At 42.7% G+C, this 25,084-nt stretch overlaps 1 protein-coding gene across 1 annotated transcript in view; it reads right to left on the reverse strand.

Annotated features, from left to right (window-relative positions):
* Positions 1 to 2,117: 2,117 nt before the first annotated feature.
* SLIT3 (slit guidance ligand 3) overlaps positions 2,118 to 25,084 on the reverse strand; it is a gene marked incomplete at both ends in the record, with an annotated part of 518,009 nt that continues 495,042 nt past the window's right edge. Inside the window, 4 exons of the mRNA XM_084295482.1 lie at positions 2,118 to 2,356; positions 3,128 to 3,336; positions 5,525 to 5,810; positions 7,912 to 8,066. Coding sequence (XP_084151608.1) covers positions 2,118 to 2,356; positions 3,128 to 3,336; positions 5,525 to 5,810; positions 7,912 to 8,066 — 889 coding nt within the window. The remainder of the gene's footprint in view (positions 2,357 to 3,127; positions 3,337 to 5,524; positions 5,811 to 7,911; positions 8,067 to 25,084) is intronic.

The following is a 25,084-nucleotide window of genomic DNA, read 5'->3' on the forward strand; positions in this document are numbered from 1 at the left end:
TCCTGTTTCAATCAGAATTCAGCCCAGACTAGAGATTGTTTTTTGTTTCACCAACTGCAGGCTCCATGTACTGATACTTATTTTGAGAGGAGGCTGTGCTATTGATTATGTCCCTTCTACTCAAGTTGCTCTGGTAGTAGCAAAGAAATATGAATGAACTGCTGCAGTTAAGGAGAGATTTAAGAAATAGAAGAACAACAAGCACATTGGAGCTTTTTGGTTGTGCGATGGCTACACAACCACTTTTCTTTAGTGGGGAAAAAGTACAAATGCGGATCATTTGTACTTTTCATGGCAGGATTCCAGTCTGTGGATCTTTCTGAAGCCTCATTCAAACAAAATGTATGCATTTACTTGATTCAGCTTTCCTACTTGTCCTCTGCTGGAGCCCATGATCTCTCAGTGAGACCAGTGAGCATTCCTGAAGGGGGCTTTTGGCTGCTAGAAATATCATCTGATTTCATTAATCAGAAATTGAAGAAAGGACTGTAATACTTGTTATACGTGGGGATGAAGGAAATTACACTGATAATGGAACAGTTATCAATAGGGATGTTTAAAATTTATAGTAAGAGAAACTTCAAGGTATTCATGGTACTCTTTGCACATATTACTGACCCTGAAATGTAGCGCTGCCAAAAACCTTCAAAAACTCGAACTCACTCCCAAAGAGTCAATTTTTGTCTCACATTCACAGTGAGAATTTATCCCTGCAATGACTTCTGCTTCCTATTCAGCATTTGTTCTGAACACACCTAAAGTTAATGGGAGCCCTTTGGGAGAAACAAGTGCAGGATATAAAATAGTGCAGATGGAAAAGCTTTGGCTGAATTGGTCAGTCTGCACCAAATGTGAGAACGGAAAGGGATGTAGCTGTAAATGTCTCTCCCTGTGCAGAGAAGAATGCTGCTAAGATCAACAAATATTGGCTGAATACCTTCTCATGGCTATAGTGCAACTTCTGCTCATTAAAACAGCTGTGGAAATGCAGCCAACTGCTTGGCACCTGTGCTGATGAACAGGCAGCCACAGCCCAGTTTACATCCATGGCTGAAGCGACAGCGAGGGCAAAAGCCATTATGTTGCAGGGGCATTCTGGCACCTGCAATATTTTCATGCTCTTTATGACCTTTGCAAGTTAAAGTGTCAAGGCGTGACAAATTATGTAGCAGTGCATTCCTTATATTTCATATACAAAAAAAAAAAAGGGCTCAAGGCCAGGAGCAAGAAGGCACAAACCTGGGAAATAACATAGCTTAGGAGTTAACACAAAACTACTATGTCATTTATTAGGCATTACGTAGCACTTATGTCACATTTTGCCCCCAAATTTCCCAAAGCAACATATATTTCCCCATTTTCTTTCTCTTTGTCCCCATCTTTTGGATAAAGCTGCCTGTGCTCTATAGATACAATTGTTGAAGAATATATTGTGAACACAGATAAATACAACATACACAGCAAAAATGTATTACAGTATTACAATAGTCAAATAATGTAGTTAGCCTTAAGCTACGGCAGTGCCTACGTGCTATAGGGAACCAGTTCAGGAATATCGAGCGGAGCCACTGTACAGGAACAAAACAGCATCGGCAGTGTTAGGCAGAGCAAGGGACCAAGGGGGAGCCTTTTTCAGGGTGCCTGGGTAGGCGAAATGGCTGTCACTTACGGGGATCCACTTTCTTACGAGACCCAACCCAGAACCTTGGAGATTTCTTCAGCCCGTATCAATGCCGTGGCAGGTCCTTGGAACACCTTTACATTTGTCCATTGTGCATACATATAAAGTCCCCCCCCACATTTCTCCTGTTAGGCTATGTTTTCTTTATATATAGTTTTTTAAAATTTTAACTTTTTATTTTTTTTTCTTACAACCGTTAAAAAAGTTTCATGGTAAAAATAACTCACTATATGATACATATACCCAAAGTGGTGTGATACTTTATATAATAAAAGATGAAAATAGTCACTTTCCATAATAAAAATAAGTTCTATTTTTTGTTTATTTTACAATATACTTAATAATTCTTTTTCTTCTTCTTCACTCTGAAAGTAAATAGGTCCCATTTTGATAGCGCTTCTGAGCTGATTAAAGTGGCGAGAGACTGGAGAAGGGCTTACAAGCATTTTGAGCAGCCACATTCCACATGTCTCTCCAGTTCTTCTGTGAAGGTGGAGCCATCCACGCACTGGAAGAAGTATTTCCGCCGTTTGCTTCGGAGGGGAACACAGCACTGCCCGTTGCTGCAGCCGCCACGGCATTCCATGCGGGGTACTTTGGAGGCAGTGACGCACGACGTGTAGCCCTGCTGCTTACGGACTACTTCTCGAATTATCTCTCCTTGGCAGAGATTCTCTGATAAGACAACAGAGATGTCAAGGAAAAACGTGTAACTATTTTGCCAGATATTGCCCGCACATCAGCAAGCAGCCCCGCGCACGTAATGATACTCAAGGCAAACAGATGCTAGGAGCAGGACTAATCTTTTACTGCTTTGTACCTGCCATCAAAACAGAGCTTGTGTTACACAAATGTGCAATATCCAGCACAAGGCAGAGGCCATGCGGGCCTGCTGGCTTTGATCAGCAGTTCTGGAAATGCCTTAATGAATGCTGAGTGTTGAATCCTGCAACATTCCTGCAAAATATGAATTAGTTTTACATCTGCTTCTCAGGGTCAAAGGTCAGCCTGCTCTGCATGACATCAGCAATCTGGAATACCTGAAAATGTGTGTGCTGTTGCGCAGGTACTTTGTCACAGCCAGAGACATTTGGGTGAGACTGTGCATTATAATTTGGAAAGCCTGTGGTTCGTTCACAGAAAAGGCACAGCCTAAATAGCAATCATGCAAGTCAGCTCCTTCCTTCTGTGCAGGAAGGTACGAGGGCAGAAGTGATGAAGCTAGACCTCACTGAGTTCCAGTGAGCCTTTTCAGGTCAGGGCAGAAGATTTGAGCCCCAGCCCTAGAAGGAAAGTGCAGCGTGATCTGTGGGATGCCTCTAAGAAACCTGCCCAGCCACATCAGAGGGAGGAAGCTGGGAATCTTTACAGGGGAGAGAGGTGAAAACAAAGATGTAAACCAGAAATACAGCAGACCAACCTCCTGGTCCCTGTGGCCAAGCATACCTCTGTCACAATGTTCTCCACTATAGTTAGGGTCGCATTCGCAGTAGGGTTCCCCGTGCTCAGAAATTTTACATTGCCCATGGTTGCATTTCAAAATCCTGCAGGGGTTTGAGGAATTGTTCTTCTTGTCACAGTACATGCCTGTGTAGCCCTCCATGCACTTACAGGTGTAAGCAACATTGGCCACCATGCACTTACCATGCAGACACCTGGAGAAAGAGAAATATTTAGATCTGGCCTGTGCTAGATGTGGAAGTTCCTCCTCTCAGGGATATTTAATTTTGGATTTTGGCATTTCTGCCCATTTAATACCAGGACAGGGATCCAAGAAACAGCCGTTGTGTCAAACACAGTGAAGGAATTGTGAGTTTTCAGTGAATACTGGGTAATATTCAGAGAATGGAATTTGTGATCCTAAGTGATCTCTTGGAAAACTCCTCTGTGAGCATGGGCCAATACTTGGCATCCACACAAGACAGCTCAGGTTTACAGGATCACCACGTGGAACAACGTGCCAACAATCAAGCTGCATGCCCAGGCTTCCTTAGCAGAATTACTCTACAAATATTATCAGGTGATGAAAAACAGTGCGATAAATAAAGGTCCTCATGGAAAAGCACAGACTTAATCAGGCAGTTCTAGCTGAAGGGCTCCCTGGCTCATAGGATTTGCAATGAGCTGTGCTATATCTGAGCAGTACCACAGGGAGGGGTGCTGATCCTCAGCAGGCTCTCTGACACCATCCCCACTTCTGGGAGAAGGACAGACCTGGAACGGGCTGAGGACAGGAGGAAGGAAACACAAGCCAGTTAAGGGAAAACTGCTCAGGGCTTATAAGCCATCAGGTCCTACTGGACATTAACCAATGCTTGTCCTTTATTTATTTTGTTCTTGGTCCTTTAAAATTCTCTCCTGTTTATGTTGAACCCTTGTACCTGTCATTTTTAATCTATGCAACCAGAAAGCACAAATAGTAGAAGCAACATCAAGTCAACAGTAAAAGCAAAAGCAGGTCAAGACATGCAAAATACTGGAACAAAGGGGGTCATGGTCTGTGAAGCAGTATTTTCTGCCCCACTAACTAAAGATGTGCTTGGAAACTAACTCGTGTTACCATCAACACCTGTTCCTTATGGCTGCATCACCTCACTGAGATGAATCTGTGAATGTTGGAGCAGACACCTGTCAGCGGGGTACTGCCCTGGACACAAAGGGCTTGTCTCTAAGGAGACAACTCCAAAGGTGACTTAATGAAAGGTAGGGCAGTAAGACTGTATTACAAATATGCACAGTTACTTTCTTTAGCAAGGGGGCTACATTCATTATTGCATAACCCTCCTTGAATCACAGGAGAAGCAATTTCTTATTGTGTAAACATCTGGAACTCCCTCATTTTTCTCTGTCCAACCAGAACTGCTTCACATTGAAGTTGGCAGTTCAAGGAATTATTTGGGTCTCTGAGTGTTTCTTTATTTGGGTCTTTGTACCTTTGGTCTGTAATCTGTCAGGTGCTTCTCAACACCTTCCAGGGTTCGGTGCTTTGCAGAATTAGACCCAGAAGCAAGTTTAAAATGGTACTTTTGGAAGTTAAGTTTGTTCCCTCACTGACCAGAGAGATTATTCATTACGTTAATTTACCTGTCAAAAGTATGTGCTTGTGAAAAGCCCCTTCTGGATAGTGCAACGAAAATGATGCCTAAAACCAAAGTACTTCCATCTGCTTATGAAACAGCACTGAACTATGCAGACTGCTGGTCTGGGACTGTTTCCTTGCGTACTTGCCATAAGCAAGCTATTCATCCAGCGTTTCTGATGGAGACGTGGTTATTGAGCCTTTGAACTATGAATGCTTTATATTCCCTTTGCATGTGACTCCATGCTATCCTTTAAACTTGCGCTTTAGAGGGAGTTTCAGAGTGCAATATTAAAGTCAGCTATTTGAGAAATTTGAAAATGTTCACACTGGGCTGCATAGTGGTCTTCAGGGAGTTAATACCGCGTCCAGTGCTGTTACAAGCATATCACTAAAACGTGTACCTCCATCTCGTAGCTAGCTCTCCTCTGCATAAATGCACACACCCCCTACTTCAGAGGTAATATATAGCTACTAACAGAAGCTTTCCTATTTTAAGGTGTAAAGTATACACCCTCTGAAAGTATAACCAGCAGTATTAACATCTTAGCTCCTCCAGGAGCAAGAGGCCATTCAGAGTGAACAGCATCAAAACAAGAAATGCAAATTGAAAGTTGCCATGGATGCTGACTCACAGCTACCAATAATATATGTAGGAACCCAGCACCTCCAAAAATAGTCACGTGTGTTTTTACAAGATGAGATGTGAAATATGCGTTAGGTGTAAAGCTTCTGCCCTGCCATCAGCATTCATTCAAGCTTACTTGTGGTTAAGACATGGATCTCCAATTTCCTGGTCACACAGGGGGCCCGTCCAGCCTGGGTGACATTCACAAATCACACTTGTTTTCTCTAGGGACCGGCAAATGCCATGCTTGCAGATGTTACAGGATTTGCAGCCAGGAAGGACTCCTAGTGACTGCTGCGGTAAATCCTTGAAATCCTGCAGCTCATTATTGATGCGGACATCATGAATACATCCGTGGAAACCATTTGGTGTCTTATCTGCACCCTGGCGCAGTGAAGATAATCCAGTAGAGGTCGGGATCCCTTGAGATAAAAAAGAAAAAAATGGACAACTTGCTCGCAGTTACAATGATAAGTTATAATAGCTAACATTTCTTTTGCCACAGCCCCTTGTAATCTTTAAAGAATTGATTTGCATGGGACCTTTGGAGGTAGCACAGCTGTACTGTCATCAGTCTGGAAATGCAGAGGAGGAAAAATAAAATAACTTGCCCACTTTATGTAAGAAGTATATTACAAAAAGAGGGAAAAAAAATAAAAAATAAAAAATAAAAAAAGCCCAGATTTTTGGGTAACAGACACATGTTCATGACCTTAGATAATGCTCATTCTGCCTACAGTTGAATAGAAATTACCCTTCAGAAAGATTTGAGTGTTTTTACTTGCCAGGAAGTAGCTACTGCCTTTGTGGTACAGCAAGTTACCTGTACTCAATCACCAGGTTAAGGCAAGGAGTGAAAACCATCAAACCTAGCATGGGAGAAATCCAGAGACAGAGAACAGCACCTCAGGAGGCCAGGCCACGTCTTTGGGGTGAGTACTTCTGTCTTGCTCAAGCTCTTGGAAATGTTCACAAGCTCAGATGGCCAGCAGATTCTTTTGCATGTCATGTCTACTTGAGCTGCTTTCACAGGCAAGTGTGCAACTGTATACTGCCTCCATATGTTATCCATAAGTGACTCCACTGTTGAAGTCTTAAAACCAAAACAGCATTTTTGTTTAAGTGTGCTTTAGAGGAAAGGTTGCTAGACGAAGTGGAAAGGTGGGCCAGATTCTGGGCACATGGAGCCTCAGATCTGTTTTAAAGGTTAGTGTAAGTGTAGTTTAGCTACAATTGCTCTGGGGGCAATTTAATGACTTAAATTAAATGGTCTGAAGTGGAAGGGCAGCTGGCATTCGTAGCAATGCAGGATGCAGAGAGGTGGCACGTGCAGAAGAGTGGGGGTTTAAAAAGACTTGAGAAGAATTGTAACGGGCAATAAAAATGTCTCATCTGAGCCCCACAACTTCTGGTATCAAATAAAGTCCTTCATTTCAAGTCTCAGACTTGTCCTTAGTAGGTACCTTTTGATTAATAAACTAATAACCAATTAACATTGATCCACAGTGCCCATCCATTAACAAAACTTTTTCCACAAAATTAATTCCTATGTTCCCTGTGTATAATTTGCCACAGGGTCGATATCTTTTTTTTTTTTTTTGCTGAGTTAGAAGGACAAATTGTCATGGCCTCACCAGCAGATTATCATCGATGCACAGTGCTCTTTAATAGCCTATGGCATTCTTAACAGAAGCCAATTATAAAAATTCAGCTCTGTACAAAGCAAGATTAGCCACTTTTCTCATTTACGAGGGCAATATTCAGGGTTCTTTTAGAGAAGGGTTATTAAAAGGACTTGTTTATGAAAGACTTGACCAGCTCCAAATGGTCAAGTGGTTTCTACTATTGGCTTTGTTGATCTGGTTAGAAGAACGCTTACAGAATAGACTTTCTGAGTCTATTTTTGCTCTGCTGAGTTTTGTGTTTAGAATAGGCCGTCTAGAGAAAAACAAAACAACACAACACAAGAACTCCATGTCACATAAAAGAAGAGATTTCAACATTCAGTCCAGAATGGAATTGGCGGGGGTCTGGCAAAAACAAAATCAATCAGGCAAAGCACAGACTTCATCCTGTCTTTCATTTCCAGACACCTAATCAGTGGGATACTCATTATTCTGGGCATCTGCTCCCTGCCCCACTTGGCTCCTTCCTCCCCAGAAATTCCCCTGACCGTAAAAAAAAAAATTATTAAAAGAAGTTTAGTCAATTCCAAAATCTTTCAAGCATTGTTCTGGCTTCAGTTTCCAATGAGAAAACTATTAGCCAAAAAGTGTTTAGTCAGCTGGTGTGCTACCACTGTTTGGAGGATTTAATCCCCCCCATCTATTAAACCTCTGTAAAATTTCCAGGAGAAATATGCCTCATTTATAGTACATTTAAACCTACTGACAATTGATTTGCTTTTCTGCAGTGACTGTTTGCAATACTTTCATTTTTTTTAAAAAAAAAAAAAGAATCTCTGTGTTTTTTGGTTTTAAAGATTACAAACAACATCTCAAAGTCCAGAGCAACTCACTGTACCTCCAATGTAGAGGGGTGTATTGAGGCTGACAGAAGACTGTTTCTGGAGTTTTCCTAGACTCTTGGGAGTCCCCTTGTCCACCACCAGGTTCAGAGTTTGATTCAGCATCACGAGTTCCACACTGTGAAATTGCCCATCATTTACTGTTTCCACACTAAAAATAAAAGAAAGAGAGAAATGGATGATGTTAACAATGAACTGCCTGTGCTCCTGTGACATCCTATCTCCTTATATTACGGCTTGCAAAGCAGAACTCCTATTCCGTGCTCCTTTATGGTCACTGTGTTCCCAACATTTCTTCCAGCATGAGCTTCCAAGGTACAAATTTAAACATCACTGGTGTCTGACTTGAGAAGACAGTATCTATAGATATGTAACACCGCAGAGAAGAGCTCCTCACAGCAATTGAGGGTTGTATCTGTCCAGGAAGCTGATTAAAAGCTTGTGCTTACGCACATGTTCAACTTATCTGCCAGTTAATCCTCACAACTGTCCCACAAAGTCAGAATAGTAACTATTGTAGTTGTGTTTCCAAAGGCATAAGAACAGAGATTTAGCCACATGATCTACTGGCTTTGGCAACAAAGCTAATAAAAACATCCCGTTTTCTGCTCTTAGATTGCTGCTCCTGTGTCACTCTGCTTGGTGCCTACGTAACAAGCCCAATCACTTAAAAGGTTTAGTTTTGTATGGTTAGTTTAAACTATTTTTTTTTTTTCACAGTGCCTGTGAGAGATGGCAGTGTAGGGCAAGAGACAGCAGGGGTTTCTGAAACCAGTGTTTCCTTACAAAGCCAAAGTGTCTTGTAACTAAAATCTGAGGCAGAAGGACAGGACCAGTTACTTAAAGCCAGAGAAGGAATTCAGGACTTCCGGGCTTGTAAAGGACTGGGATGCTTTGTTCAATACAATACAGTCCTACCTGAATGCAAGGAAAACTGACAAATTGCTCCTGCTCTTTGAGAAACATTTAGGTGTAGAATGAGGCTTGAGAATAAGCAGGAAATCTGGGGCAGGGGGGAGGCAGGGACCAGGCAGTCATCTGAGCAAGCAAGATATTAAAGGTACTGCGTGTTTATTGCTCAGGTATTTTGAACATTGATTTTTGAATGCATTAGGCTCACAATGAGTCAGGTAACTCAACAGCTGTTTGCTAGTCTGTGCCACAAACAATCCTCATCTTCAGTTCAGTCTCACAGAAATTAACAGGTGCAGCAGTACAATTCAGTTTGTATTGCTCTATCATTTTTTATTTTCTGGGCAGCTTCAGCTTTCAAGCACGCTAATTCTCTGAAACAACTTGATACTTCGTTGTACTTCTAAAAACAGGGAGAGAGGTTGTGATTACCTGCTTGAGTAAAAGAGGGTTTCAAATTAAGCAGATAGTTACAGAAGCAATATGACTTTTCCGCTGCTCTACATGTACTACATGTAAGTAAATGGCCCAACCTCTGTTTCACACACACACAAACACTAGTGCATAATGAGACTATAGCAGCAGAAATTAAATTATGAGCTATGTAAACTGCCCACATGTACAGTGTTGCCAACCCGCCTTATGCTTGGCCTGTGAGCCTCTTGCCCAGACTCGCCCTGGCAGCTCACTTGCTGGTTCTGTCACCTAAGGATAGAGACACAACACACCAGCAGTGGGATTTAGACATCCTGAGACACTGCTGAGCTAACAGCCTGCGTTTGGGATGGTGACATAAGTGGTAAATGCCATTTCAAAATGTAAAAGGTAGGTTTAAAGGATGGGTTTTGCTCATTCAAATGGCTCATATGCTCTGCATCCTCTCTCAGTAAGTTACAAGTTCAAATGTCAGATTCCTTTCAGGTATTTTGTAAACCTGCAATGCAGATGTGGAGGTCTGAGAGCTATTTAGCCAGATTTTCTTTACTATCACTGGAAAATAACAGTCACACTTAGGAGTAACTCATCTCTAAAGAGGAATGACCTTTTAGATGGACTCACCTATCAAACTATGTGACATGCTACCCATCTGTAGTGCCCGGTCCTGCCCAACCAATACATTAAGGAGCTGTGGCATGGAAATATGCTCTCAACTTCAGAAACAAATTAAATAGCTTGGAAATGACCAGATTTTTTTTTTCCCCTGAAATAAGTTTAATTTTGCAGTGTTTTTTACAAGGGACCTGACATAACCAGTTATACATAAGTAATGTCAGGCAGGTCAGCAGTGAGGTATTTCTGAGGACCTGCTTGTCTGAGAAGAGAGCACGGCTGTTTCAGAGCTGGACTAACATCCCATGACAGTGCTGGGGTCCGCACAGGTTTTGGGGATGAATCACAAACACATACGCCGTTAAAAGTTCACATACTATTACACAGATTGCAAAATTACAGCAGTACGAGCATCTTTACTGGCTGGGTTTACATAAACGTGAGGTAAGTTAGTTCTGCCACAAAGTGGCAGGCAGGGAGCTCTGCTGACTGAGCTGCCTGTCTGTGACCCGCACAAAATCGCCTGGGCCACAGCTGTTGTCCATCCTCAGACGTGTGAGAGCATCCTGAAGAGGCAGGGCTCAAGAACCTGGAGCTCATAATACTGATTTAAGTACTTTTTAGGGGTGAAAAAAAAGGCTTGACATTGTACAAAAATCCAGCTCCGGCTGATCCAGTAGACAGTCTGGCTCACAATACAGTTATATCAGGACTAATGCAAGGGCAGTGAATTGCATGGGTAGAGATAAGGAACAAGGACTTACACAAGATTTATTGCCCAAGGTTGCATATACTTTGCATGCACTTATAAAAAACAAGCCTGAGTTTGCCTGTACTGGGGCCCACACCTCTAGCAGACTACTTTATGGATTGACAACTCTAGTAAGTTTGAAAACAGCTGGTCCAAGCTTGCTGTTTAGATATTCTTGAATTCTGCTAAGTATCTGCCACATTACAAGAAACAGCTGTGCAAAAGCAATGTACCAACTGGATGATCCCGATGCACTCCCTGCATATCTAACTGCTGTGTTGCAATGCTTAATTCATATGTAGAAAGTACTTAGACATTCAGCTGAAAGGTGCTAGACAAATGGAAATGCACATTTGTAATGGTTAGGCTACGCAGAAGTGCCAATGAAAGGAAGAAGAATAGCCAAAACCCATTGGCTCTGACAGCTGAGCACTGAGGAGGTGGGATGGATGGCTGCACGACAGGGAACCCTTCCCTGGTGGGATCAATATCCAAAGCTAGTGCACAAAATTACACTGTTATCTGAGGAAGGCCAAGCTATGGCCATTTGTCAGAGGACAACATTATCACATCTGGCAGCGCTGGCTCTTCCCTGGGCCAGGATTTCACAGGCATTAATCACCTACTCCTCCACAGTGTGTGCTTTTTCCAGATTATGCAGGAGAGCCTTGACTATGAGGCAAACAAAAGTCTGTGTGTCCTGGCAATGGAAGCAGCCACCCCATGCGGTGCTCGTGCCTGTCAGCATACCCAGGCCTGGTATTTTCACTGGAAAGGGAGTGAGGTGTCCCCATCTGTGTGTATGTGTGGATGAAAATTACTCGGTTCCGACTTTTTCACTTTTTAACTCTGAATAAAAATAGTCTGTGCCTGGACCGTGAGAAACTGTGCAACTTACAGCCATCATTCAACACTGCAATTTTGTAAAGCAGATGAAGTCAGAACAGGCAAAGCACTGGTTTGCTTTTTGAAAAGATGCTAACACATGATAGAAAAGCCGGATGCGGACAGCCAGGATGGTAGAAAATCCCACCAGGGGATATCTGTGTTAAAGCACATCGCTGTTGCTGACAGAAAGATGTTATGAAGTCTTTGGATTTTGAGAGAGACAGAGACAACACTGGGGGAGAAACCAGTGCTGAGGGAAATGCTACACGAACTCTCCTCAGAGCCTCTTATATAGCTGGGCCTTTAGGAGACTCAGCAATCGTCTGAGACAGTTGGAGACAGTGGCTTGGCTGGAGATGAAGGGAAGAAAGCCACAGACGCTGAACAGTGCATCACGACGCAGCTCCCAGCACAGACTTGCTGTGCTCGGCCTTTTTTTTTTTTTTTTTCAAGGGGCCTCTTCCTGACCCAGCTCTCGGCGCGGGCTTTATTAAAATCTTAATTGAATTCTTTCTGGGGATCAGGTGGGCTCGGGGCACGCACCCTGTGGTACATAAATCCCGCCCCGGCGCCCGCCATTTGCTGAGCTTCCTCAGCCCTCGCGGTGCCGAGGGCACGGGCCGAGCGCTCCCGGGCCCTTCGGCTCGGGGCCGGCAGCGGGTGGCGAGCACGGGGCTGCAGCGGGGACACGGGGGGAAGAAACACGCCGGGGCTCCGCCGAGCCCCGCGGCGAGGGCTAAACCGGCGGCCAGCGACCGCCAGAGGGAGCCGCGGTATCGCGCAACGGGCCCGGGGCGGCCGCGCTGAGGGGGTGGCGCTGAGGCGGCCGCGCTGAGGGGGCCGCCGCTGCTTCCCCTCGGCCCCGCAGTCGTCCCTCACAGCTCCGGCCACAGCTCAGCACCGCACCCACCCCGGTACCGAGCCGGGGGAACGTTCACAGGCTGATACATACGGCAGCTTTACCTTGGCTCCCTGCTCAAAGTGTATTTGCTGGGATCTCGCAACATCGCATACCTGGCAGCTGACTTGACGTTACCCAACTCCTTCCCTTTTGCAAGGGCTTTTGTGCTTCATGATTAAATTAAAATAATATGTCTGAGCAAAGCAAGGGAGAGGGGAAAGGGCCCACAGGAAGAAGCCAAACAACTGCTAGACTCGAGCCAGCTGCTTTTCTCGGGGGCACTAACAAACCAAGTCCTAGGTTTTGAGATTTTCCAAGCTTTTAAAGAAGACAGTCGTGAATTTTTAGCTGACTTCCAACTGCAGCATTCTGGGCCACCACTACTGGATATTAGATAGTTTATAATACATTATAATACATTACTGTTGTAAAAAGGAAGGGATTACATTTTAAGTGTAAACATTTGAAGGGTCAGCAAGGATTTCCAGTAATTTAACAATGAAACTTGCTAAAAAATAATAAAATAAATAAATACATAAATAATATATAAAAAAGGAACCACATGTTCTATGTACAATGAAAAGATTTTTCAGGACCCAGGAACTGCTTCTCTTACCGCAGTGAACAGTCTGGTGAGGGGCCCACCTTGTCACAAACATTTTCTAGACCATACTCACAGTTTTTACAGGACTTCACTCGAGTCTTGTTACAAATCTGACGGTGAGAAACCATTTCTGTTCCCTTCCATACATAATCGCTTCTGGTGCCTTAAAACGCCTACCTTGAGGATAAGCAATTAACGTGCAGCCGAACGCTGAGGGCAGCCCAAGCTGCCCCCAGCACCCCACACCTCTCTCTTCTTTGGCACCCTCCTCTCATAACCCTGGTCATGTCTTGCACAATCCCTTATGCTGCTTTTGTTACGGTTATCCTAACCTTTTGTTACACTCACTAACCGACACTGGCCATGACATCTGATCGGATTTGGCCAAAAGAAGAGGAAAATACTGACAGGATCAGCTTGTTGCTCCTTGACAAAGGCACCACAAAAGCAGCAACAGTATACTCAGGAATGGGTTTCAGTGTTACTACAATCTTCAAGCAACAAATAGCGTTTCTTCGCATTGCAGTGAAGTCTGCATATTGAATTAATATGAACATCGTGCCTTTTATTACCCATCATTGCTGAACCTCATATGAGAAAGTCCTGGAAAGTATCACTTTCAACTGCTTATTGATCCTGATGGCTTAACTCATAAGGCTATGGAAATTACAGCTTTTCCAGATACACTCAGACTGTATGCTGTGATGTCCTGTTCAGATCTGTGTAGCCTGTTACTTTCTCTGGGGACCCCTGATTTCTTCTTTTCCTCATGGGTACTGAATCACCTTGTTCAGCTGCTGTCCCACAGCACTTCAGATATGTGGTCAGGTACAGAGAAGCACTATGCAGGTGCCTGTGCCTGGTCACTGGAGGGAAGCAAACACTTCTGAAAACCTCTGAAAATTGATTCAGATGGTCTAAATCCTGTACTGAGAAAAGAATCGGTGAGAAAGAGCACACAAGAGAAAGTTAGACATATGGACCTCTGTGAAATTTCAACCACCTGGATATTGCTTTTAGTTTTTGTTATCTGGGTAAGATTCCTGCAAATGGTCGACAACTAAAGCAATCCACATGAGCAGTGCGGCTAAACTGAGCATTCAGGGAGAGCACAGCTTCCAAAACTCAGGAGAACACCTCTGGGTCCAGCACCTCCTGCTGCCTCTGTGCCCAGGCACAAAGCTTGGAGCTGCCCTTGTGGGGAGAGGGGCACTAGAGAGAGGTATATAAAAGAGCCGTTAACATTTTATATTGCTTGGAGTTGGCCTCATTTGTCAGAGCAATTCCAGCAAGATGAACAAAAGGTCCCATGATAAGGGCACTGCATACACAGGCCAAAGACATGGCCTCCACCAGGGCTTAGACTCCAGAATATGAAGAAATGAAGGGAAAAGGATGTGTATTAAACAAAAATCCCCAAGGAATGTATGAAAGACCTGACTTCCACTCTCATTTTTGATCTGTTTCCCTTCTTCCTCTTGTATTTTCTTTCCCTTCTACTCCAGCCCCAAGCACACACAGATGTTATAAACACTGACTCCCCTTGCTCTAATACACACGGGAGATTTAGAGCTGAGCCACTGTAAATATGCCAGCGAATAGAAATGCATTAAAGGATTAAAGCATTCCATTTTAACTTGTAAAATTTGGGCTTTGGGGTTAGTTTTTTTTCACTGACATGTAATATACCTTTAGTGTAGGCAGCAGGAAGCAGCAGGGCAGAGAAGTCAAAAACAAAAATAGCTTTAACTATCACAGCAAACCATGTCACTGTGGAAATGCATAACCATCAATTATGCAGATGAGGACATCAATTCATTAGCTACAGCCTCCAGATTTTCCTGACCTCAGTCTTAATGGGGACATGCCTCATTTGAAGCACAGAACAAAGCAACACAAAGAAGGTATGTGACTGGGGACACTGAACTTAGGCAGTCTCTGAAAGCATTCAGAGTAGAAGGGAATAACCAGAAATACCTGTCCAAAAGAGCTTAATGAGCATACAACACTTAGGAAGAGCAGGCACTAGAGAAGAGGTACTAAAAATCAAGAAACACAAGGTAGAGCTGCAGGGAAAGGCAGTGAGATGTTAGCGATTTGGGAGTTGCAAAACTTTTTCATGTATCAGTGGTGATGATTTTTTACCTTTCCAAGCTACGGTTACCTCCTGCCCTTAGTTCCAGTTGTAATCAGTCCTCGGCCTAAAACAGATTTAAACTCCATGGCAACAAAGGCAAAATCATAACTGGAGTAGTGTTTGTGCTACTTTTATAATAACACATCACTTCAAGCACTATCATCTTCAGAAGCCAAATAAAAACCACATGTTGAGAAAAAAAGCATGAAAAATGCTAACGAAACACAAGACTAGGGAAATAAGAGGTGAAAAAGATATATTAAAGCACTCAAGTTCACTTTCAGCTTAAAATACACTCTCTTGTTATGTTCAGTCCTGTTTTACATGACTTCAGTGGTAGGTCTCCTAGGCTGAGAGCACTCAATAGTAAGATTTTTCTTCCTTGCTACCTCCATTTTCATTTGCTTGGTTTTTATACCTTTTCTCTTACTACTCTGTAGACCACCCAAATAAGCCATCTTTCTCTTCTTGGTGTTTACAGCCCTTAAACACTGGCAGCTGATTACCGTATCTCCCTTAATGATCGTTTGGCCGGCCTATGCATATCTAATTCCCAGTCATAACTCAATTCCTGCAGCACCCCTGCCAACTGTGGAAGTTATTGTATTACAGACCTTCTAACGGAAAAGCAATGACCTTTTTTATACCCCTGCAACACGCAATTAACACAATCCTGACCCCTTTCTGTAGATTATTCATAAAAGGGGCAGATTCATGGCCAGTGTAAACACTGTTTGCAGTAAATTCTCACAGTGCCCCTGATATGGACAAAAGGGCTGACACATCCCTCCAGCCCTTCTGCTGGGGAGCTGAAGCCTGTGCCAGTCTCCTGCAGTATCACGATGTCCCTGCAGAGCTGAATACTTCATTCTGCTAACCAAGAATTTGGTAAACACAAGCGTAATAGCAATAAAAATAGCCTGAGCTCTTCAAGTCTGAGGCCCTCCTGAATGAGGGGTCACAGTACTGATGCCTTCACATCTGACTTCACCAGAAGAAGTTTACACGTCACGGCACACAGTGTACTGCAGTGCAATGAGCTATTGTTTCACTGATATATTCACTGAACATGCATTATATAAAATAAAAAATACAGTAAATACAGAGTGTAAAAATGATCACATATAGATTCTGCAATGCTAGCAGGACTCACTAAATCATACACCCTTCCAAAAAAAATAAAATAAATAAAAAGACTGCAGACAGCACAGAGGAGGGCAGGTGCTAGCACAGCAGCAGGGCCAGTCACAGCACTGAGTGCTACATATCACAGAATCACAGAATCACAGAATTTCTAGGTTGGAAGAGACCTCAAGATCATCGAGTCCAACCTCTGACCTAACGCTAACAGTCCCCACTAAACCATATCCCTAAGCTCTACATCTAAACGTCTTTTAAAGACTTCCAGGGATGGTGACTCCACCACTTCCCTGGGCAGCCTGTTCCAATGTCTAACAACCCTTTCAGTGAAGAAGTTCTTCCTAACATCTAACCTAAAACTCCCCTGGCGGGAGTTTTTTTTAACATCCTCTGCAGCGAGAGCCATCACTACACATTTCTGGTTGTGGCACATGCCAGGATGTGCTGCAGCACAGCCCCAGCTGCTCTGCCAGCACTCGGAACAAAACAGGGTGCTTGGGTTTGCTTCTTAGCACCAGGAGCACACGCTAGTGAAAACAGCTCTTATGTTCGGCTGGTTATCAAGTGTCAGTTTCTGATGAGGAAAGCTATCAAGAGTCTTCACAAAGTCAGTTTGTCAGAAAGGACACTTTACACCATCTATCATCTTTTTAGCTTTGAAAAATATCTAAGTACCTGCCATTTAATGTCAGGGAACAGGGCCATTACAGAATACATGTAAAAATGTGCTTCAAATTTGAATGATAAACTTTTTTTTTTTTTCCTTTAAAAAAACAAACCAAACCAAACCTGCAATTGGAGGCTAAGCCCCAAGTAAAAAAAATCTGTGTCTATTCAGAAACCTGACACATGTTTAGGAAATGAAATTGTTACCACCTTATCTGTGGCTGTGTACCTACAATTGTATGTCTCTCCTTCCACAAGACACAATGTATTGCTGTCTGACAACCAAAATAGCAGTTGCCTTACCTACTTTTTCTAGCAGCATTGGAGCATGCTGGCAAATACAGAGTGGTGGGCCACATTTCTGCACTGGGAAGAAGCACAGAAATTCTTGTGCACAGAATTTCTCTGCTGCACCTCCATGATCAACCTCAGTGCCAGTTCTGCATGCACGTCCTCCAGCAGAGAGTGTTTCTATTGAATCCAGAGGCACTTGGTATAAACAGGCTATATACATCTATCACACTTGGTACACATCTATACTTCGTGTTAGTCATCATGTTTACAATAAATTTATAGGCAGAAAAAGCCAAACTTCTTCTACTGGCTTGCTACATTTCTGTTGTAAGGCAAAAATCTCACAGTTCAAGACACAAGCCAGCTATTAGCAGATAGGAAATTTCTAAAGTTACTATGACTAGGCTTATTCCAGCATTGTGTATTTTGGGCATTCTTCAGCCTTCCTTTGAAGTAATAAATATTAACCAACTCTGGCAATATACTACTGGACTAACAGCTCGTGGTACACTAAGAAAACACCTTCCTGCTCTACTCTGCACTGCTGCGGCCTCAGCTCCAGTACTATGGGCAGCTTTGGGCACCACAATAAAAGAATTTAAAACTATCAGAGAGTGTCCAAAGGAGAGCTAAAAAGGTAGTGAAAGGTCTGGAGGACAAGACATACAAGGAGCAGCTGAGGTCCCTGGGTTTGTTCGGCCCAGAGCAGAGCAGGCTGAGGGGAGGCCTCATGGCGGCCTGCAGCTCCCTCACAGGGGAGCGGAGGGGCAGGCGCTGAGCTCTGCTCTCTAGGGACAGCGACAGGACCTGAGGGAACGGCATGGAGCTGGGACAGGGGAGGGTCAGGCTGGGGGTTAGGGAAAGGTTCTGCACCCAGAGGTGGTTGGGCACTGGGACAGGCTGCCCAGGGACGTGGTCATGGCCTGGGCCTGTCGGAGCTCAAGAAGCCTTTGGACAATGCTCTCAGACACATGGCCTGATTTTTGGGTGGTGCTGTGTGGATCCAGGAGTTGGACTTGATGATCCTTGGGTGTCCCTTCCAACTCAGGATATTCTGTTTCTATGACTCTTTTAAAATACCTTTGCATGCCTTTCTCCTACTGCCTACTCACTGGAAACAGTTCAGCACAAGAGCAGGTTTCCAACATGTGGAAAACAAAGTGGCTGCTCAGAAGGTGGACTGCTATCAGCATTGGTTTGTAAGGGCTTAGGAGTTGGCAAGACCACTGTCATGGTTTCTCTGATGCTCTCACTAGAAGATATATGTTACAGACAGACCACTGGCTAAATGAAGTTATCTACTGAGTTGGAAGAACTAGTTCACAATTAGCTTTAATTTGGCTGAGCAGTTTTAATGCCTGAATAGAACTGACTAAACTCAACCCAGCTACTCACTTTAACTGGGAAAATCTACATTTGTAATGTACATTTCCACATTTTCAGCAGCAGTTTTCCTTTGGTTATAAGCTATACTGTTATTTTTAGACACATTCAACTCACTGTAAAGAACAACTTTTAGCATCACTGATCATTTTTAAATAAACCAGAACTCTTCCAGTATGAAAACCAAGTACCAAGGCACTGAGCTCCTCATAGAGCTCAGCATGATTCCAAGAACAAACACCTTTCTTCTTGATGCTCTTGAAAGTACTTTGGAATGATCAACTCTCTACTGCTGAGTAAAATGTCATAACTGGGAAGAATTTACTTTCCATCTTTCCATCTTTCTGAAGTGTCCATTACAGTGAGGTGAAAGAGGTTGTATGAGGCCAGTATGCTGTAGAGTTACAATCTAACTAGAGGGTATTTTGACACTTTGATTCCTTTTGGATCGTTCTCCCTACTTTTTGCTTAGTTCTGAACTATCTTTATCCTGTCACTCTTATTTCTTCCTGGAATTAATACTGGTATCCTCCTGACTGCATTACATTATTATTATTATTATTAGCTGAAAGAAATCAGCATTATAATGGGAAACTTTTATGTACATGTGTGTGCTGCAGTCCTGTTTTGCACAGACCTTCCTAAAAGGCCACTGATCAATGAAGCAGCCAGTGGGGATGAACATGGCCCGCCAGCTCCTGCTTCCCTCTGGTCCCCTTCAGCTGAGTGGGAGCTCCTGGGAGATACAGGCGGAGTGGTGCAGAGGACAGGTAAATGGTGACTAAAGCAGCTGTACACAGAGCTTATGAACACCTCTTTAAAAAAAAAAAAAAAAATCAAATTGCTTAACAAAATAGACTACTGACAATTTGCGTATATGTAATCTATGCATTACAGCCAGCCAGTTCTTAGAGCTGCTGAAAAAGAACGTGACCGGGGAGGAGGAGGAGGACTGCTTCCTGACAGCTATTTTAAGTAGATTTGGGCTTGCAGCAGAATTGTTAAAAAACTTTGATAAAGTAGACAGCACTGGTGTAGATGTCCATATTCCTAATCAAAAGGATACAACTAACATCTCTGCTTTGACTTCAATTAGTTGTAATATGAGTGAATTAAAATTATTAGGTAAAATGACATGAAGGCTTGTGTGTTTATTGCCTTCAGAAACTGTGGCTTAAGTTCTCCAGAGTTCAACAGTGTGCTGAGGGGAAGACAAAAACACCCGTGGCTCTGCCTCAGGCACGGCTCTGCCCCGGCCTACGGGTGTGACTCAGACCAGCAGGCCCAAGCTCGGGGCCCTGCCGAAGGCGGCCTGGGTTTTGGTGCAGCTTCTATTTGTCACCAGCACAGGGCAAGTGGTTTTAGGCAACCTATTCCTGATTTCCCATGTCTGGTACATGGACATGCTAACACTGACTTGCTTTGTTTTTTATGAGAAGGTTTTGCCACCTCATAAAGCATCCCCCTGCCCATATGTATACAGCTAGAAAGGAAGCTGTGGGTCCACAGCACACTGTTTCTGGGTATTCAGGTACTAGACTGAAGAGAATGATCTCAAGGGAACAGGAGGAGAGAGAGAAGAGAAATGCTATCATTTTTGCAAGAGATACTAAAGAGACATACAAGGAAAAAAATAATTCAACTAAAAGAGATTTTGACTGCTAAGTCATCAGGCAGCCTGAAGGACAAAACTTTACTCTTTCTGAGGTTCATCTCTGCAGAAGAAAGTTTCTGAATTTCATGAAAGCAAATATTTGATTCTGAACCAAATGACAAAAGTTGGATGATATTTAAAGGTCGTGGCCTTACATTTTCATTGTCCTACTACAAAAAAAAAATAAATATATATATGTGGAAAACTACAGAAATCCACTAAGAAAAACACTTGTCTTCTTTGTTCTCTTCAAATACACCAGAGCCCTTTATAAAGGCAAAAAATAATTCATCTGTCCTTTGCCTTGTCTCATGCAAGATGTATATGTACATTCAAATTTTACAACATTTGCTGTGCAGGTCAGAAATTAATGCTGGTTTTGCTCATTATATTTGATGAAAAATCCCTAAGGATTACCTGAGTAAAATAAGGCGTAGGATAGAAAGAATAAAATGAATTGCAAATACCTAGAATTATAAAGAGCTCAGTGATGTCTCATAGAAATCTGTGAAAAACAGTCTATTTAGAGACCATCCAGAAGTATCAAAAAGGAGTCCTGTGAGGGAAAGGCACAGCACAAGCTGCAGAAGGTATAATCTGAAGGTTTTAGGAAGAAAAGGATCTGCATGCAGTAAGATCTGCAAAGAAAGTTTTGGTAAAAACTGGGTTTGACAAGCTCTAATAATGATCCTAAGAATTAATGCTTTCACTCCTCCAGCACATTCTTCCCTAGAAGGCACTGTATTAATGAGGAAACCTCCCAGGCTTCTTTACAGATAAGTGACTGCAGCTAGGGAGAGGTGATTACAGAAGAATCCCATCTCCCTCCTTTGGCAGATGTAGAAGTTCTTCCATCATCGAAGTAACTGTTCAATCTCAGCACCAAAAGAGTGGAAGAGAAGCCTATGAAAACTGAGTAGAGGGTCAAAATCCTTGAGTTAAAACCTAAATTCAGCTCTTCAGAGTGGCATGCTGTGGGCAGAGGCCAAGCAACAGAATAATGCAGGCAGCTGGCAAATGCCACTGGGGTAGGAGCCTTGTCCTGCTTCACAGCCTGGTGGAAGAAGGAATCTCATCTCCTGGAGACATGGATTTGTGCATTTCTGTAGTTTTTGTGCATAAAGAGCCAGATTTAATTTGTCATGTCATAGTTATCACAAATGAGGCAGATACAGGAAGACCTTAAGCTCTTCTGACTTCAGGCTTTGTGCTTTAACCACAAGAACATCCATCTATGCTATGTAAGAATTAGGCAGACTGCAAGAACTGCATGATACAATCTGTAAGAAGTATTTTTAATGACGTAGCATTTTTGAAAATGGATTACACAAGGATACTTTTATAGAGAACTATAACGTAATTTGGGCGTAGGCTCTGCAGAAGGACAAACACAATTAATTCTGGTATTTTCCTGACTGCCTCCTTTTCACTGCTGTCAGGAAGCCTGCATGAAAACATATGATTTTACACCAATGACGTCTGCATATCACATTTTACCATTTATGACAGTCTGTACGCAACAGAACAATCCAGGAACTCTGGAGGAAATTACACCAGTAGTTTGTGTCAAATTTCTATTTCTACTGCAAAGGATTAATTTAGCATTCAAATCAATATGGTTGTGTAGTAGCATAAAATCTATCAGGAAAAAAAAAAAAGAACAAATGTAGGAAAAGAGACTGAAAGTAAGAATCTCTCCTGATAGAAAACAGTTAAACAGACACTAATTCCAATGACTGAGACCTAAATTATTCTTTTTCTTTTTCTTTTTTTTTTTTTTTTTTTTTTTTTGTTAATTCAAGCTTTTAACAATTGGAGCATGGTCATAAATAAAAGCAGTGAATTCCTCATCAGTTGGTATCTCTAAGTTAAGGAAGGGTATCTGTGTAAAAGATTTACTTTATTTCAGCAACTAACTGTTGGCTGAATGCTAGGTACTGTCATGGTATGGAAGAGTAACTTCCACCCGTGTAGAAGCCAGGAGGTTGATAAAGTGCTCAGAACAGGTTTCTGTTCTCATTTGTACATATATATATGAATATTGATCTCATCAATGTGTATAAATACCTGAGGTGTGGGAGACAGACGGATTTGGCCAACCTCTTTTCAGTGGTTTGTGGGGACAGGACAAGGGGCAATGGCCACAAGATGGAGCCCAGGCAGTTCCGCACCAGCATGTGAAAGAACTTCTTCACGGTGAGGGTGATGAAGCACTGGGACAGGCTGCCCAGGGAGGTTGTGGAGTTATTTAAGATATTTAAGAGATATCTCTGGAGATATTTAAGGCCCATCTGGACGCCTACCTGGGCAGCCTGCTCTAAGGAACCTGCTTTGGCAGGGGTGTTGGACCTGATGATCTTTCGAGGTCCCTTCCAACCCCTACAATTCTGTGATTCTGTGATATATGGCATAATTAAATTGAATAAAAGACCCAAGTGGGAATCTTACTTTAAAAATAAATCTTCTATAGCATAGTTGTTATGAGCTTCAGGAAGCCTTTATCATGCAGCCTACAAGTGAAGATTTCCTGTAACAAACCAGTCAGGTCTTCTTTCAAAAGGACAATTTTAATCACTTCATAGTGGTGAATTAACTTATATTTCTTTCTAATTTGATGAGAAATGAAAATGTACTTCATGTAATCCTTTCCACTGGACTTTTGCTGACCTCTCTTCTGACTAGAATGAAAGAATGACTGTTGATGACAGGACACCCAGGAATAGCACAAATCTGTGCCAGGGCAGGTTCAGACTAGATTATTAGGAAAAATATCCTTACCGTGAGGGTGGTCAAACACTGGAACAGGCTTCCTAGGGAGGTGGTTGATGCCCAATGCCTGTCAGTGTTCAGGAGGCATTTGGACAAGGCCCTCATGAATATGTTTAACTTTTGGTTGGCCATGAAGAGGTCAGACAGCTGCACTAGATGACCTTTGAAGGTCTCTTGCAAATGAACTACTCAGTTCTTTATACTTCTTCACTAAAAGTCCAACATCAACTTGAACCTTTCCATCCAAACATAGCACAGGAACGAATATATGAAGTAAAGCTGAGTGAACAAATTGATCTTGGGCTTTTCCAGGCTAACTTTGTCCTTAGATCTACTTAAATCTGCTCAAAATTGCTACTGAGATACAGGAACAGGTGTGCTTCAAAAGCCAGAGACAACTTGCCCTCACAGAGCAGATAAAATGAACTGCTGTATCCCGACATGCCTGCAATCCAATATTATGTCACATCCCTGTCCTCAAACAATTTCTGACAATAAGTTTGCAAGGCAAGGCCATCTGCAGAATATGCTACAACTGGTAACTCCAGAACATGCATGCAATTTGCCTGGTACAAACCTTCACCCTGGCTAAATCCTAAGGGCCTGGGGGAAGAGTTTTACAACATAACGTGTTGTGTACTTTGTTCTTCCAGCACCCTTTGCCTACTGAAAACTACCACCACATATACCATACTCGCTGCTAGCTTCAAAACCTGTCTGGTAACAAGCTGTTATCTTATCCCTACAGGACATTACATATATTAGCCAAGTATTTTGCTAATTTTACTGTTCTTAAACACTATTAATAAAACCCATTGTGGAGACCCTGATGAAGAATTACAGATAATGTGGCTTGCCAGGGACTTCCCACATCCCATCACAGGAGTACCTGAAATAGTAAAACATCTCAGTTACAGCACAGGACACGGTCAGCTGTAGATTTCCTGCAGCTGTAACTGGTGCACTACCCACCAGGCAGTATTTTAAGGCCTTCTCCTCTTTTGGCACACACTTTTGAGCCAAAGCAATAGCCAAGGTGTTGCTCATCTATTCTGAGAAGTGGACCGCTTCGGAGGACAGGAGCTCCTGATACTGCCTCTGAAAATGAATCTGTCTTACAGCAGAGCCCCTCAAAGTCAATCAGTCCACTTTTGCTAAGGATTGACATTTAAATAAGGCATCCAAACAAGAGAGCAAGGAGGAAGTAATTGAGATGGTGAACAGTTTTTCCAGCGGTGGCACTATCATTTGAATGTTTCTGGTTCTCCTAGTAACTTTATTTTTAATGAAAAATGAAAAATAGTGTAAGTTGCATGGAAGTCACCAATTCTAAAGGTTTAGATAAAATACACCACACTGAACCAACTACTCTTTTCAATACAATGCAACGTAGGGTACAATGCAATTAAAAGTACAGGTAAACTCATGGGAGCCAGTACCAGATGTTTTAGCCTCTGAAACATCAAGAAGGTATTAGCAAAACTCAACTTAGGAATGATGGCCAATGCCTGAATAATGGAAATGATTGACCATTGTCCAAGCTACTAAAGGAAATAGGGGATTTTCCATTATTTGGTGCTTTCCTGTGAAAACTCGGGGCCTAGCTGGAAGTTATATGTTAGCCAAACACAGCTTACGCCTTAGCTGGAAGTCAAACAGGATACACAGGGAGGTCAGACCAGACCCACTCATGCCTCCTACCCTTAAATCCTATGGTTGTAAGGGGAGAGGCAGGTTTCCTCCCTCTTTCTCAGCCCTTAAGGAAAACAAGTCTCTTAATCTATTTAGAAGCCCTTTTTTGACATTCTTTAGCTGTAGTTTTTCTCAATCAACCTAATCTTTTCCCATCAAGCTCCATGCTAATCCCATTTTGCTCCACTCCTTAAACTAATAAAAGATTAGAGTGACATTTCAGAAAGGGCATCGTATTAGGCAGCTACTTTCCTATCTCAACAGATCACACGGTACAAAATGTAGTAAACGGACCATTAATCTTATGTTAATGAGGTGTCAGTCTGAA

The sequence above is a fragment of the Netta rufina genome (genome assembly GCF_964035555.1).
Source record: "Netta rufina genome assembly, chromosome: 14".
NCBI lineage: Eukaryota > Metazoa > Chordata > Aves > Anseriformes > Anatidae > Netta > Netta rufina.